The 17,180-nt window shown below is 42.3% G+C and overlaps 1 protein-coding gene across 1 annotated transcript in view; it reads right to left on the reverse strand.

The window, feature by feature from the left end:
• The window catches only part of mgat5b (alpha-1,6-mannosylglycoprotein 6-beta-N-acetylglucosaminyltransferase B), a 92,138-nt gene that overhangs the window by 41,933 nt on the left and 33,025 nt on the right, over positions 1 to 17,180 (reverse strand). The window contains exons 6-9 of the mRNA XM_018761611.1: positions 16,023 to 16,099; positions 15,586 to 15,753; positions 14,244 to 14,408; positions 9,152 to 9,321 (exon numbers count right to left, since the gene is read on the reverse strand). Coding sequence (XP_018617127.1) covers positions 9,152 to 9,321; positions 14,244 to 14,408; positions 15,586 to 15,753; positions 16,023 to 16,099 — 580 coding nt within the window. The remainder of the gene's footprint in view (positions 1 to 9,151; positions 9,322 to 14,243; positions 14,409 to 15,585; positions 15,754 to 16,022; positions 16,100 to 17,180) is intronic.

The following is a 17,180-nucleotide window of genomic DNA, read 5'->3' on the forward strand; positions in this document are numbered from 1 at the left end:
TTCGACCGGGAAGAACCGGGTCTTAACTGCGATGCAATATGAATATCGAACACAATCGGGTTCTCAGAAAGCATGCTGGGAAGATTGCGCCAGTTTCGGCTGTGAGTAATGATAGCATATACCCTTCCCTTGCCATCCTGGTTTGGTTCGCTGAAGCAGCTGCGATGCACTCCTCCTCAAAGACAGGCACAAAAACCAGAAGAGCGCCTATTAATAACTCATGCTTGGGTGGATCTCTTACATCTCAGTGAATAATTTCCAGATTCCTGTGTGCTGACCTTCTCCTCGACTTGCATGTGTCACTATCCTCTCCCAAGGGTTTTTCTCATATAGTCACCTTTGACTGGAATAACTTTAGAAGACAAATGATTTTCTACATCTTTACAATTTTACATGTGATAACAGTGCTGAAAATTGTTTTTTTATTTCAGTAAACAGTTATTTCAGTACAATCTGGCTATGTGAGGAGGAAAAAGGAGGAAGAATAAAAGAAGAATAATCTCAGAGATGGTCCCTGAACCCTCAAACAGAGAATCTAGACAATAAAAATACATAAAAAAAGTTTTGATTTGCATTCCTGAATTAATACAAAACCATTTCAAATTTAAATGAGGCCCTTGTAACCTTGCAACAGAACACAGCAATACGAAACTGAGAATGAACAATTAAAAGGCAATAGCAAAATCCCCAGTAAGCTAAAAAAAAAAAAAACAAAGAAGCATCACAAATGATAAAACTTCTCCTGTGGTCATGGAACTGTGAATTTGTACTGGGGAAAATGACACGTGCCTGCCTTACAGACATGGTCTTGCAACCTGAAGGCTGCTGGTTCCAGGCCTTGAGCACGGCACTTAACTTCAGTTGTTTCAGTAAACAGTCTAGCTCAATATACAGGGAGAATTTTAATTTGCTTTGGATAAAAGCTTCAAAAAAGCAACAGAATAATAACATCAGAAGTACAAAAGGCTTGCTTCCTTTGGTGCAATATGCAGTGGTAAGCTATTTATGCACGTACATGTGCGTGTGTTTGGGAAACCATTTATCAAAACCTGGCGATCCACCAAAACATTCAAACAAAGACATGTGGCTTCCAGTGAAAACACCTGCATCTGCAGATGCACCACACAAACTCCACAACATAATCGATTGTATCCTGCCTATAAAAAGAAAACTACGTGCAAACTGTGGAAGAGAACAGAGGTTGCACGGAACAGATTTCTATATAGACAAATGATCACATTTAAGAGTGAAAGTCGCTACCCTGCTTCAGGTAAGATGCCTTTAACGGAGCTAATTTTGCAGCGTTAGCTTCATTTTACAATGTTTTTGTTATAGCTCAACATCTCCAGCATTTCTCCAGCAAACACACAGATTACAGATTGTCATTAACACAGTCAAACCATCACCAGATGGTTTCAGATACATCCTAAGCAACTTGTTCCACAGGTACCGTTAACAAGAGAGCAACATCTTCTGAGAAATCTCACATCTTTGGGTGAAACTTCTTTTCTCGTTTATCCTGGATCTCGGCTGTTTTCTTTCAACCAATACATTAACTTTCTGAAAGCAACATAGCTGCACTGTGATAATTACCATTACATGACCGATAAGACCCCATATTCTGTCTCTGTTCTCTATGAACCAATGGTTTCGTAAAAATATAAAGAAAGCTCAGTATGAACTGAAGGAACATGCAAACTACAAACCTTCATCCCTCTGTCAGGAGAACAAGCACAAAAACCTTGGTTTACTATCAATACAAAACAACGATGCTTGGCATTGAGAGCAGGGCCTTACCAACAGTACACATTATTAACTATTTGTTCAGTAACACTTTAGTCCACAGCAACTTACAGTATGTGGTTTGTATAGTGACCTTTTAAAATTATTCACCCATTTATGTATCTGTGTAACTTTTACTGGAGAAATTCAGGGTGAGTGCTTATTTTGCTTAATGGTCGTTGGATTGCAGGGTGACAGCCCTTACCGGTACACCCGCTGCTGCCCCCGTACGTAAGGAACGCCACGTTCTGACTGAACTGTACAGCTGTGTCCCTTCAGTCACAATTTTAAAACGACAGAAACTTTCTCAAAGTGATGTATACAGCAGCACTTTTCTCTAACAAGTGAAAGCATGCATATGGTAAGCACAAGTAACAGATGAGATTTCAGACCTCACAGAAACCATTGCTTTATGATCATAGCAAAGTTCTTTCTCCAGGCTTGAACAACATTGGACACTACTGGAAAGTTAACAGGGTCACCGACCAACACTGCTGAGAACATTACTTTCCACCACAGAGATAACTTAAAGATCCGAATTTCTCTAAAACACACCCATGCAGCCTGCGGGTGTTCTTCTGTGGCTCAGGCTGCATCGTTCTCCTTTAAACACGTTGCACTGGTGTTGTTATTGAATGCAGACACGGTGATTTAATTCATTTATGCTGAGGAGCTGAAATTACTTTGCAATACCAACACACTAGGAAAAAGATGGCTTTTGGCAGTACGTGCCCATGGAAACCATCTCTCAGCACTGAAATAGGGATGTGGGAGAGAAATGCTGAACCATGTGCAAGGCTTAATGATGGTAACGCTAGCGCAAACATAGGATAGCAAGAAATTCAAATCGCTCACACTTAAGGCTCTGGTAAATTGCATATCACTGGAATACCAAATAATTGTTGGATCTTCTTGATTACCGCTATCACTACTACCTCTAGTTTTGAAGCCACCTTACACAAATTATTACTTTCAAAGTGTTATGTTTGGGAAGAACTGGGATGTACGGTGACGGGGGTGCGGTGGCGCAGTGGGTTGGGCTGCAGTCCTGCTCTCTGGTGGGTCTGGGGTTCGAGTCCCGCTTGGGGTGCCTTGCAGCGGACTGGCGTCCTGTCCTGGGTGTGTCCCCCTCCCCTTCCGGCCTTACGCCCTGTGTTACCGGGTAGGCTCCGGTTCCCCGTGACCCTGTATGGGACAAGCGGTTCTGACAATGTGTGTGTGTGTGTGTGGGATGTACGGTTCCTAAAAAGATATGGTCCTTTCATTACAGATGCAGGGCCTGAAAGAAGCTCAATGCCAATCCAGTCTGCACTCCAAAGCAAAAAAGGAGAGCAGATCAAGGTCCCCAAAAGGACAGTCAGACATTTTGCAAGAGCCTTGTACAAGTACTGACAGAAAGTGACAAATTGAGCAGCAGAGCTAGTTCATCTGAAACAATTTGGACATATTGGAAAGTTATCCTGCGTGACAAAGGTGGAGTAAAACTTGTACGTGACATTTCAAACACGGAGATGTAGTGTGGCTTGGGGGTTCTCGGCTCTGCAGCAGAGGGGAAAAATTGCTGGATGACAGATGTCTGGCCAGTTTTGTATGCGTCTAAAAACAAGGCTGTAGAACGAGGAACTGTCTTTCTCTCTCAGCTTCATGAAGCATCTGATGCCCAAAATACAACATGATCCATTTTTAACAGGGGCAGCCAAAAAATTTTAAATTTCTTTGTGTTACTTCTTAGCACATTCTGGAATAGGTGGTAACACAATTACCTTGATCACTTCAATAATAGAACAGTGATGGTAAATAATATAAGTACAAGTGTGGTTATGTAAATAAGAGCAAAATTAATTAGATAAATAAAGATCTACTAATGTATTGAGATCAAAGTGTAAAATGAGTTCCTAAATTATTAGAAAACTGTTAATTATATCTCAGAAACCTTATATTTTGTTATATAAATATTTAATTAAACTGTCTTACATACACAACACGTATTACACATATTCAGCAATAATTCACTAACAAAATGACTCATATTCGCTAAAAGAATAATTCTTCAATTATTTAAATAGGTGTGTTATGTAATAAGTGCAAAAAGGTTAAAATAACATGTTATTTTCCAGTTTAAGGTTATGTAATAAAAGCAAAGAATTGTAGCTAAAAGATACACAATATCTGAGATTAAGAGAAGGTTTTGGAAAATCACAGAATTCATTGAGCCTCATCATACCACCATGCTCCACGTCAAAACAAACCAGAGTAAAAGACAAGCCAATTAAATCAGTCTTTGACAGTCCAAGTCCAAAGGGGAATCAACAAAGAACAAAGTACAGCAGATACCGCACAACCTACTTCTGCTAGAGCTCTGAAGTTGACTAAACTGAAATACCTCACCTGAGGGATCTGCTGCATGGGTCCCTGGTGGAAACTGAACTGATAACCTTCCGATTACAAGTCTTGATTCTTTAGCACTATGCCACCTACATGACCTATATCGTTTAAATAGACCAAACCCATTTCTACGCCATTTCGGTTTTACAACTAACACACGCAACACATGGAATACATATTTTACATTTTTTAGTCTTAATCTTTATACACTTAGTCCTCCTTAACTGGTCCTAATTCATTCCTGAGAATTGACCAAATATCGAAACAAATTTCTTTTTGGAAAAATTCCAATTCACCCCAACCCAAGCTCACCCCAAAATGATGCCTATGTCACTAGGAAGAAGCTATGTAACACATAAAAAAGTTGTTACTCATTATATTTTAATAAGCAAAGCTTGTAGAAGTCATTTGAGCTTTTTTTATATATTGTTTGTATTCACAAAGCTTTTTTTGAATTGAGTACAGTGTTGTAAACTAGTTTTTTTTTTTTTTACTCTAAATCTGAAATAAAGGAAAGCAAAATGAATTTTCTTTCCTTTCATTACATTTTATGGATATAATTTAATGTTTTAGTTACTCTAAACTAGAAATATATGCATAATTTCTTTTATTTTACTCTTAGTTTTTAAGGTGTACTGAGTCTACAGGGTTATGATGAGCCATTTGTTGAAATTTCATGAAGGGTCACATAATAAAAATTAATTACAAATAATCATTTTATAAAGTAAACTTTGGTAATGTGCATGGATTGACTTGAGGAAAACTATATGGCTATATAGCACATTTAAATGAATAAATAATTTGAAAATGAAAGTGTAGTAGTCAAAAACAGAGGACCAAAACACCAAGTGTGCCAGAACACAATTGAGAGCGGGGGTATGCTGTTCCCTCAATGCAGTGCGCCACTTGGCACAGTTTTCAGTTTATGTTGTCTGACCAAATGTTGTGATGCACCTGTGTGAGCTGCAGGGTAGTGCAGCTATGGTAGGGGTCAAGAATTTCTGTGATGGAAAGTCCTCCACCCCTGCCTTAACAGGATGACGGCCAGCTGCTGACAAGTGAGATGAAATCAGTAAGGACTAAAGGACAGCTCACCTGAGGACTAAAGAAAGACTTTTGCAAAGTACTGGCAGAAAGCCTGAGGGCTTCCCTAGAGCTGGCTAGGGTATGATACTGGTCATTCATTCTGTTGTTGTTGTCTGGTTTTATACCTGAGTTTCTGCTTGTTTTGTTATGATTTAAAGGTTGGTTAGATTGTGTTTATAAAGTGTGTTAATAGATTGTGTTAACTTCTCTGTTAATAAAGCCTTTCAGTTCCCAAGACCTGCTGTCCTAACGCCTTTTCTCCCACCCATGTGGCCACCTCTGCACCGCATTAAGCCACAGTGAATCAGTGAAAATCTGGACTGATTAACAGTAAGTGGTTTTAATAATTGTAAAGCACACACATTGATTGAGACCGCTTGTCCCAAGCAGGGTCGCGGCAAGCCAGAGCCTAACCCGCCAACACAGGGCGCAAAGCTGGAGGGGGAGGGGACACACCCAGGACGGGACGCCAATCCGTTGCAGGGCACTCCAAGTGGGACTCGAATGCCAGACCCACCAAAGAGCAGGCACAGGCCAAACCCACTGCAAAGCAGATACATGAAAAACCAGATATTACAAGAACGAATAAGAGGGGATGAGTGTATACACAATTTTAAATGGTTGATGGAAAAAAAAAAAAAAAAATCACATGTCCCTGTAAAATGCAATGTCTTCTTCCAGCTATCAATTTGATAAAATTATAAATGACGAGATTAGAAGCCAAACTGCAAATTCATTAAGATTATTCATTAAGTGCTTATTTATCTTAATGAACATTACACATTGGAATTGCAAAATCCACTTGTTCTGGTCTCTTTCACATTAAATACATATTTGCAGCTGTAAAAGCACTTAAAGCAGACCTTTGTATAAATGCAATAAAACATCTTATTTTAAGTGCTGCTGAGAATTGAGACATAATATAAACATAAACCTCATAACTGTAGAAGAACATTTTTAAGGGGTTTCTCTTGCTTTTATTTGCTGCTTTCTCTAAGGTCACCAGAAAATACTTTCCGTGTCTTTATGTTTAGCCACATATAGAATGATGCATCTGTAAATACAAAAAAGTGATCCTTTGTGTTTTATACAGTGAGTATCCCCAGTTTAAAATTGCTTAGATTAGAATAGAAGTGCGGATGTGCTCTTTTTTCAGAAGCAAAAAATATCTTTTAATTGAATGGAGTTGTAGCAATGCCCTGGATTTAGCAGGAGCAAAGCTCTGCCACAGCTCTTCAAAGCAAACTGCATTTGGCCAAGGACTGATTAAGGGCCGTGTCTGGAGGCCGAGGTGACGGATTCCGTTTACACCGTAATGAATGTGTCTGCTAGTCCGATTCTTTGAATTGTCACAAGAGGTTATTCTCTTTTTATCTTAGCCATGAAAATTTTTTCTTTTACGGTTATTTTTTTCTGTATGTAAGCTCCCCATGGCTTTTGAAGTGTATGCCATCACTTCCCATGTTTCTAAAAAGGGAAAACTAAACAACCCTAAAGAAAATTAGCCTTCAATCAACCATTATATTATACAAACACATTTCATGCTAGAATCCATACCTAGCAGGACAATAAATATAACTTACGATTAATTATTTAAAAACGAACTCACTAAGGAGGAATGCTATCAGTCACAAAAAATTTAGCACCAAATAAATACCTCAAAGGTGAAGAAGGTACTTTTTACCAATCGGGCTATGATGTGCACATTACCTTCCTTGATAAAGTGTCATAAGATAATTAGTCTCATAACTTCATGTGACTCAGCGATAAAGGGCATATTTGATGGCAAGTACGGTCAGGATGAGTGATTACAAAAGAATTGAAAGAGAGCGGCTCACTGGCGAGCCATTCAGGAGGTCTTTACGCCCTCAGCCTGTTCATAATTGATGATCGCACGGTTCAACGAAATCAGGTCCTCCTAGCAGAGCCTTCATATTCATTTCCACACTGGCTCAGAGGGTGTTTCAAACGTCTGCAATATTTCAGTACCTTTAATGTTCCCTGAATATGCTTCCCAGAGCTTGCTGTTCATGTTTTAGGGGGTTGATGGCTGCTCTGAAATTTAAAAATAACACATTTTCACATGCTAAACATGGTCTGAGACTGAAGTGTCATGTCTGTCTCGACATGTCTGGTGTTAAATGCTGCTTTTCAATGCGAGGCCAGCAGAAATGCTTGCTTGTCAGCTAATTGGATGTGAATTATATGTGGACAGAGTAATTGGAGAACACATTTGCTGCATGACCTGACCTGTACTATGCTGTGCTGATACGGTATGAAAATGTTGCAGTTATTCTGAGTGCATTGGGAGGTTTCTGCTGAAAGGCTTCAGGATGGAAAGGCTCTATAGTCCCATGGACACCTCATATGCAGGCCCTATTCAGAACCTTGGACAGCTGAAGCATTTTTGACACCATGACCAGTCCACAGACAGGACCATGGACAGCTCAAACAGCTAAGTTTCATTGGCTATGCAGACTGCTGAAAGGGTGGGCTTTAGAACCAGAGACAGTGCCAGCTGTCAAAAATAGATGTAAGAGGTACTCTGTGAAAGCAACAAGTTTGGGCGGCATGGCGCTTCAGCGAGTAGTGTTGCTGTCTCACAGCGCCTGGGTGGTGTGAGAGGACATGGGTTCGATCCCCATTCAGTCTGTGTGGGCTTTGCATGTTCTCCCTGTGTCTGCGTGGGCTTCCTCCGGGTGCTCCGGTTTCCTCCCACAGTCCAAAGACATGCTGTTCAGGTTCACCCATAGTGTGTGAGTGACAGAGAGAGTATGTTCCACTGATATATGGATGAGTGACCCAGTGTAAGTAGTGTATCTAGCAGTGTAAGTCACCTTGGTGAATAAGGTGTGTGGGCTGATTACACAGAGTTCATTGGAAGTCACTTTGGAGAAAAGCATCTGCTAAATAAATGAATGTAAAATTAACAAGTTCTTTCTTGAGACAAAAGAGCACATATAAGCATCATGAGAGTACAGCAGCTCCAGTGAGTAGAGAGTGGCAGGTGAATGAGAGACACCTGTCTGCCTGCTTGCCCATTTCCCACAAGCTCTGAATCATTGGAAGTGACTCAGTGGAAAGGAGACTGGTCAGAGGAGCCAAGCCAGCAGCTTACATTGACTACCCCTACATTTACTCAGCCCCTGCCCTTTCTGCAGAGCAGCAGTAATACTATCTTGGTACTGACTGGACAACTTAAGTTTTCAGACCATAATGTGAGCGGTCAGTTTGTACCAGGAATCAGAGCTACATCTTGCATTAGGGCATAACTAGTTCGAAGAGGGAAATGAACATGATTTATACATATGAGAAACACCACAGAGCCCTTCTCCAGCATTACCAGGTTCCACAATAAAGATAAGGCATACGGAAGGTGTCAAAGACATAAAATAACAACCCAAATGGCTGATTTTAATTGCTCTCTTGTGGCATAAACTAAACATATGCTGATTATGACAACAACATGGAGCTGGTACAACTCATATATTGATATGAGATGTTTCTTAAATATTTTTCAGTTCATACAATTCAAAAAACCTTAATGTTAAAATATTATTTCCTGGGATATTTGTCTCGTGAAAAAACTCAGTATTCCTCGCATTACTCTAACACTGGTATCCTGTCACTGAATGAAGTAATAGCACAACTACTGAAAAATGTATGAAGGTATGACATTTATAAAATATATACCATGCAAAGATTGCCACAGAAAATATAGACAAGGCTGAAGCAACACAATATGAACATTAAACGCTGTTGCTGACTGAAATTCAAGTGAAAATGTTAGCATCTATTAGAATCCATCTTGCTATTTCAGTGACACACAAACCTGTAGAGTTTCTCATTTCTGGTGCTGAATGTGCTAAAGTAAGGCCCCAGGTACAGCAGGACTCACCCCTGCAGCTCCTTCACAGAAACAGAGATCTTGAGGTTGTGGCCGAGGACGTGGAGGGCGCTCAGGATGTCAGCCCACTGCACCATCTCCCCCAGTGGTCCACCTTTGAGGACCTTGGGACTGAACACATCCCCGGACTCCTCAGTCAGGAAGCCCACGTGCACCAGGATCTGTGAAAAGAGGGAACAGGAATCCCATCTCAAACACTCAGCATAATCCATACACTGAAACCACAGGACAGATTTAATAAGGGACCCTGTAAGCAGTAGCACAGCATTTTTATTATTATTAATTCTGCTAACCAACATTTAGCAAACTGCAATATTGCCCCATTTACTCAGCTGGGTATTTTACTGCAGCAATTAAGGACAAATAATGCACTCTAGGGTATCATAGAAGTGCCCCTTCTTGGGATTTTCACTAGCAGGCATCATGTTACAACAGCACCATGCAGTGCTCAACCACAATGAATATGTCACTGTCTTTCGGAATATGTGACTCGCAGTCTATCGGCATGTTACCTAAGCATCTGCACACAACTGGTCATTTGAAGAATTTTTACTTTTTCTTCCATTACTGCTTGCATGAATTGTGCATCCTCTGCCAGTGCCAGAAGCGGGGCTTGCCAGCTCTTGCCAAAAGACTGAACTTTCCCTAAAGTGATTAAATGCTCTCCTGCTGCTCGGCAGCAAAGGGACCTCGTTGGGATGCTGTTTTTTTCACTGTGCTTTGCACATGTAATGCCTGAGTCATTGTGCAATCAAGTGCTAAAAAGCTCACTTTGCTGGCAGACCCCGGGTGTAGAAACAGCGCCTACCACTTCTCCATGTCATCTACAGCATGTGAATTGGCCTTTGCCAAGCAGATGGGATAAAAAATTTACTTTGAATGAAAACCATATGAAGACAATGGAAAGAAAGAGATGGGTTTACGAAGAGCATTAGAAGACAGTTTCTTGTTGTCTACATGAGTCTCGTATTTTTTTAGATGAAGATCATACAAGATCACCATTTTGCCAAAGACGCCCTTCACATATGCTTAACCCTGAAACTGGGCCTTTGCCGGAGTCAGCGTTTAGCTGTACATGGCATGGCCAGATACATTTATCTGTTCTTCTTCTTTATGTCTTCCCTGGGTGGGGAAAACTTTGCAAGGTTGAGAACCACAAGCCCTCACCATTTGTACTGCTTGACCCACTAAGGACCACCTGCTGACCAGACAGAGGATGTCTGGATGACCAGCTGACAGATTCATAAACTGCTTGCAAAACTATATAGTGTTAGCATGTATAGTTGGGTTGGCTTTCAATCCCCAGCGGTTTTTCTCGTATACATGCCTTAAGAATTTTATTTCTTCTCCTCCATTGCCTTCTGGCTTTCCCCCACACTTGTTTTTAACTGTGTATCATTGTTAACATTTATGGGTGTTAGGCTCATCTTGTTTGTTGTATTCTTTGTTAAACGCTCTGAGGCAAAATGATGGGAAGGGAGCAATCCAAAAATAGAACAAATTAAATTTAATAACAAAGATCAATTAAATGTTATTAAAATGCAGCCAGCAGATAGCAAACAGGGTAATCCACCCTGTTGAGGAGAGACCAGCCAGGAGGTTTCTCAAGTAGCAGGAATAGGAACACGGGTGCTTTACAAAGGCAACGTGCTGTTAACTGCTAAATGCAGAGTTCAGCTAAGAGTCCTTCAGGTCAGGAGCAAAATTTCAGGACAGCTGGATGGAGCTGCAAGGCAGTTATTAAACCACCAGGTCCCCCCACCTCCTTGCTTTATAAGTTTCATTTCTACTTTGCTTTCAGACAACTCAGACTGAGTCAGCTTCACCTCTGCCCCCCCTGCATCTCTCCTAGGGGGAAATGGGCAGTAATCTGACTGGGTAAATGGCATAAAGCCTGAGGTGCGGTTTTCTCCAAGGTGGCCATGGGTCACGGCCCAACAAAGAGAGACCATGGGAGTCAGAAAGCAGAGCCAGAAGTGTGGGAAAGATCATACTGCTTCGGAAGTGCGTTCAGTACCTTGCCATTCTGAGCTACAGACAAAAAGAGCATTCGAAAAAACAAGACTCACATGGGCAGACTGCGGCACACCTACAGCCTTATGATGAATTCCTTTTCAGGTCATTCTTCCTTTGTTCTTCTTTCTTCTGCATACAACAGTGTATTACAGCAGCTTTATGAGCAGAACAATACTGAGCCTTGATTAATGTGCTTTACCTGTTTATGAGTCTGAGAGGTGAGAAAGTTAAATATATATCGTTAACACCTAAATGCCAGTGTGTGAAACCAACTACAGAGAGCCGGCGACTCAGGCCAATGCTGGGGGCTGGCAGGGCACTTCGCAGTGGAGCAATATTTTCAACGAGATGTCAGTTCATCACTACTGGCCCTAGGATGGGAGTGGGTCTTATGGCCCGACAGGGAGTGAGAAGGAGAGCGAGATAGTGAAAAAGGGGGGGAGAACCTGGGAAGTCCTTTTCCAGTCCCCAGCTTGGTCTGTATCAGAGTCAGATAGTCCCAACAGTGTAGGTGGCAATTAAATTTGTACTTGAGCAAAGTTCTGTTCAGCCTTAGGGTGTTTATGCATCCAGTCATAAAGCATAGCAGGACATAGGGGAAGCCCAGTTAATACAGACTCTCCACAATCAGTCACCATATGCAGCGGAACCAGAAATAAACATAGTTTACACACAATATGCATCAGCTTAGAACGTACCCATCTGCACCTGTTCATTAATGGCTCAGCAGCTCGTTTTTCATGAGCAACATAAGCACGCAGCATCAGAGGGAGTTGAGCTGGGCGCTCATGCATGCCATGAACGGCAGGGAAATCAATGCAGGTGAAAATTAATGACAGCCTCTACTAATCAGCAATCAGCCCGATAGACTGCAGACCCAGCAGGGGAGAGGGGGCGGATTCATTTCCACCAGACACAAACATACCGACGCGTACCGTCTCCACTGCCATTTCATCTGCGAATCTCCACGGATTTCCACAGAACAATCGCTCCCTTCGGAAGGGCCCTTTGAGAAGTTTGAATAACCTTCAGCTGAATGTCTGAAACAATGCTCAGCTCAGCTCAGCTCGTTGCGTCAGTATTAAAAGCTCTTTTAAATGTTGGGGATTTGTAACTGGGGAATTTGTAACAGGTCCTCTCTTATTGAATCAAATCTCTTGGAAAATTAAGTAAAAACAAACAGTATTTATGTCAGACTGTAGCAAAAAGTTCACCCAGAATGACTCCCTTGATGGATTGCAGCAGTAGGAAAGTGATGCGTTTCCCTTCTAGCGCACTCTAAAATAACTAATTAAGTAAATGAGTAGGAAAAACAAATCATGGCGAAGCTTTCATGTGGTCCACGGCCAACTGAGAACAGCGTTCGGATTGGTGAGGTGGAAAAAGGAGGTAGGATAATTTGATTTCCTCTTGTGGAAAGACAGAAACCCCTCTTTCCCTTTTTTCTCCGGGGAACTGTGTATCCTATTCCGGGAGTCTGCAGTGATGAGCAGAATGGCATCATGGTCCACTGTGGGCTGGCTGGAGCAGCTCCTAACAGGGTATAATGATCCCATTTCCAGGCTTGCATACACATCAAATAAACCCACAAAAAAAGAAAGCACCTTTGCAGCTGACAGATTTGAAAGAATATAAAGGCAAACGAATGCTGAATATCCAGCTGCTTTTTGCACCATTGTCAGAGCGTGGAAAGCACATTAACTGCAACGTTAAGCAAAGGTCCTTGTGTGTTACACTTGAACAAGAGTGAGATGAAGATGAACTAAAGTTAAAACGTTAAAATATCCAGCTGTTATTAAACTAGTAAAATTAGAAGCTGCTTAGTTAAAAGCATCAGCTGAGAAACAGTAGTCTGAAATATCAAGAGTGCAGATGTATAGTATCTAGATAACCTCTCCCCAGCTTCTAGAGAAACCATCATGAAGGGTTACAGAATCACAACAGCATTAACATCTAACAAATTTCATTTACATTTATTCATTTAGCAGATGCTCTTCTCCAAAGTAGTGGGGGTGTGGTGGCGCAGCAGGCTTGGCTGGGTCCTGCTCTCTGGTGGGCCTGTGGTTTGAGTCCTGCTTGGGGTGCCTTGCGACAGACTGGCATCCTGTCCTGGGTGTGTCCCCTCCCCCTCCAGCCTTACGCCCTGTGTTGCTGGGTTAGGCTCCGGCTTGCCAGGACAAGCGGCTTTAGAAAGCGTGTGTGTGTGTGTGTGTGTGTGTGGATCTTCTCTAAAGCAATGAACATTTGAGAACAATGCAAAAAGTGTATTACAGGAAACAGTCCTAAAGAACGGGTCTACATTCATCAACCTTAACCCAACCCCATCCACACCAATGTGGTCACGGCCTTCACTCCAGCACCCATACCAATTCATTAAGCATGGAGCATGACCAGTGCATATACTATAATTTTTCACCAATTTATCATAGATTTATTTTTATTTCCAGTCCACTCCATACTCAACAGCCCACTAGCCAGCAGCAAATAAAAGGCAATCTCATTTGTGGCCGACAACTGGGAGCTGTGCTTCCTGCCCTGGTACACCTGTCTGCTCCCAGTAAATGTCAGCACAGTAAAAACCTCAAGAAAAGCCATAAATCTGGGATGAGTGCAGCCCACTGTCCCTGAAGGGGGGGCTCCCCCACCTGCCAGGCCACTAAGAGCCATGCAGTTCTGGCCCACTGGATGAATGTCAATCAGACAGATTTCCTGTGGCCATCTGTGACTGTCAGCCCCTCCTCTGCCACACAGCTAATACAAAGCCTTCTGACATGTGCTACAAACATCTATATGACTTGTTTCTTTCCTTAATTAAGAATGATAAATTTCTCCGAACAGTTGCCCAGTGATAAGAATGAACATCTGCTATGCAAAGAAACAACATTGTCTGAGGATAAAATTTTGCTCCAAGTTTCTGGGGCAATAGATGGTAACGTAAAAAGATGTTAGCAACTTCATGCCCTTCAGCTTGGTAGAACAGAACTGGCTGAGGCTGAAGCATACAGTGCAGACTGAACTGGATTTCAGCAGGCAATGGAACCCATGAGAACTGTGGTGGATCGCTCACCCTCTTCTGGTCCCTCCAACGCCCGCGCAGCTTGCCGTCCAGCCGGTGGGCTGCAGTACCCCACTGTGCAGCCAGTCTGCGGATGCGCCTCTTCATGAAGCTCAGTGACTCCTTGCCAGTGCCCACCTGCTCCAGCAGGGTGCTGATGTCCGTGCGGAAAGCCGCCTGGGGGGGGCGGGGGGGGATGAGGGGAGAAGGTCAGAGGCATCAGCAGTCTGCAGAGCCTATGAACTTGCAGTACATCATAAGGAGTTTGCTAAAGAAGAGCTTCTTTAAACCAGCAGAGCTTCATACTATTTTGTGCCTAGTCCACAACAGACTTTCTATGTATGTGGCATGAGATTCTAACTAACAGCAGCTCCAGAAACACTTGCATGCATGTTGTTCCTGATGATGGTCTGCAGATGAGCCTGAGAATAAATGTAAACAGCTGCAGACTATGCACAAAAATATACATATTTGAACAAATACTAATCCACTTTTTTCATGGAGAAAATCTCCAGTTTCTGTCGACAACAACTATTTCTGGGGAAAAAAAAAAGTCAAAAACAGCTGCAAGTCATGTGACATGCAACAGTCCTCTTACATAAATGAACTTAACACGTTTCTCTAAATAGCATCCAGAGATTAAGCTGCGTTAAGACTTGGAATTAGAAGCAATTTGTGCCTTCAGGGTACTGTTAGTCATTAGGATGGCAGGAAAGCCGACTGGGTTATAAAATGTTCAGATCAAAACTTTTAGCAGGCAAACCGGGTCAAGTGGGATGTAACTGCCTGTATATTTATGCTGTTAATTCAAGAATTCTTCCTAGCAAGCACTGAGACCCACTGTAGATTAAGTAGCTTTCTTTGCATTGCAGAGCTGTTTATTTGCATAGTATTATTACAGAGGCACAGAGTTTGACTTCATGTTACGTTGCAGAAGATTGTCTTGCTGTCTCAGAGCCACTCCAAGTGCTAGGAGGCGAGACAACCCAGAGATAAAGCTGTGACACTTTAAAATCATGTGACACCTTTAAATCTTGACGACTACACTTTGAAAAATAAACTACATTAGTGTCATCTCAGAAATGGCACATCTCAGTAGTGTGATGTGTTTGGTCAGCCTCTTTCAGTTTCTCTACAGAGCGGAAATTCAACTTTGGTCCTAAAGAGTCCAGGTGGTTTTCGTTCCAGCCAAGCAGTAAACCACCTGACACAAATTACTGGTCTCAGTGGAACCCATTTAACTCCCTGTCTTGAGCTCTTAGTGGCATAAGAAGAGCTGGGAAACTTGCTTGACTTAGTCCTCCTAAACAAGATTTCAGCCTACATATTCCACTGTGCATAGATGAAAACTTACCTGTCTCTTGCCTGGTACCTTAGGTGGCTGGGGCCTGGTGTGGTTCCTCCAGGCCAGTGGGGGGCAGAACCACTCCACCTCACTCAGGTAGACAAGGAATGAGCAGTCCGAGCCGTCCACACCATAAAAAGCATAGCAGGGATCTGAGGTCCACCGAGCCCGCATCCACTGAAACAAACCAGAGGTCTGCTGCTTACATGCTTGCCACAATATTCTATAAAGCATAATATAGGCTTATATAAAGTTCATTCTTATGTTTTATTGTGTGTGGAGATGATCTTGTTGATTGAAATGAGGCACTGAAGCAGTATACTTTGTGGCCTTCAAGGGCCATTGATGACTACCTGTACACTGAACATAGTGAAGGCCTTGCAGGGGAATGGGAAATAACTATGTGATGGTTAACAAAAGGATGCAGACAAACAGTGCAAACTCACGTCCACTTTGCTGGAGCAGTCTGGGTACCGAGGGTCCTTGGGCACTTCACACTGGCTGCTGGTTCCATCTCGGACCACTGGAAAAACATGGATCAGAGGTATGAACATGCTCGTGGTTCCTCAACTAAGCTTGTGCATGTGATTTAGTGCTGGAACAATCACATTAACTAATTAACATTATCAAGAATCCATAAAATCATGTTTATTTGAATGTACTCACAAGGTTGTTTCAAAAACTTGTAACCCCTTAATACAAGTTAATTTTCCTGTCCAAATGAACAGCACTAGTTGATATTCGAACATGACATTCTGGCTTCCAGAGAAAGACACATGATTTAAAAATGCACTGTACTGTAATAAGGCAACAGCAGGTTTTGAGAAATGGGTAGACGTGATAAACTTTTTACGGAAGAAGCTTCACGACTCTGAATCACTGCAAGACTGTAACAGGAGCCTGCAACAACACTTCGAGCATAGGACGGCTGCTCTCCTTCCCGCATTCATGTGTCCCCTAGGGCTTCAGGGTTTTTCAGAGAAATCCTTTGCTCATTGAGATGTAAATGGTTGCATTAATTGCACTGTTGGGCTACCTAAATACATACACAGAAGGCCAAGGCTGCCCGCTGCATTCATTGGAGGGGTTTGAAGGGGCACAACAACTGATGGTTGGCAGTGCTGCCGCCAGATTAAAACTCTTCCCTGGCAACTCCAATTTGCCTAATTAGACGACCGGTAGCGCTCTTATCCCTGGGGCCGCTCAGGCCGAATGAGAGCGATCAGAGACAAAAGATTGCAGTACATTCAATTTGATTACATTAATAATGGCAGTGACAAACAGTGAAAAAGTGCGATGGCCGATCAGATGAAGACTGGGGGAGCAGGCCGAGTCGCATTCAGAGCACGTCTACCTGACGGGGAAACAAGATGAATCACCAGCCACAAAAGTCCGCCTGCTTCATCTGAATGAATCTTTGATTACAGAATAGCATTTTATGTATATCGTTTCCTATCATCAGTGTTATTTCCTTGTTGTGTCATATGCATATAATTACTTGGCTACAGGGAGGGGATTTGTGTTTTGGTGAGGGGGTGATTTAGAACGATCCTTTGTTTTCTGAGATTCCTTGGTGTGATTGGGAATGAATTTATGGCTCTACA

The sequence above is a fragment of the Scleropages formosus genome, chromosome 20, assembly GCF_900964775.1.
Source record: "Scleropages formosus chromosome 20, fSclFor1.1, whole genome shotgun sequence".
Taxonomy (NCBI): domain Eukaryota; kingdom Metazoa; phylum Chordata; class Actinopteri; order Osteoglossiformes; family Osteoglossidae; genus Scleropages; species Scleropages formosus.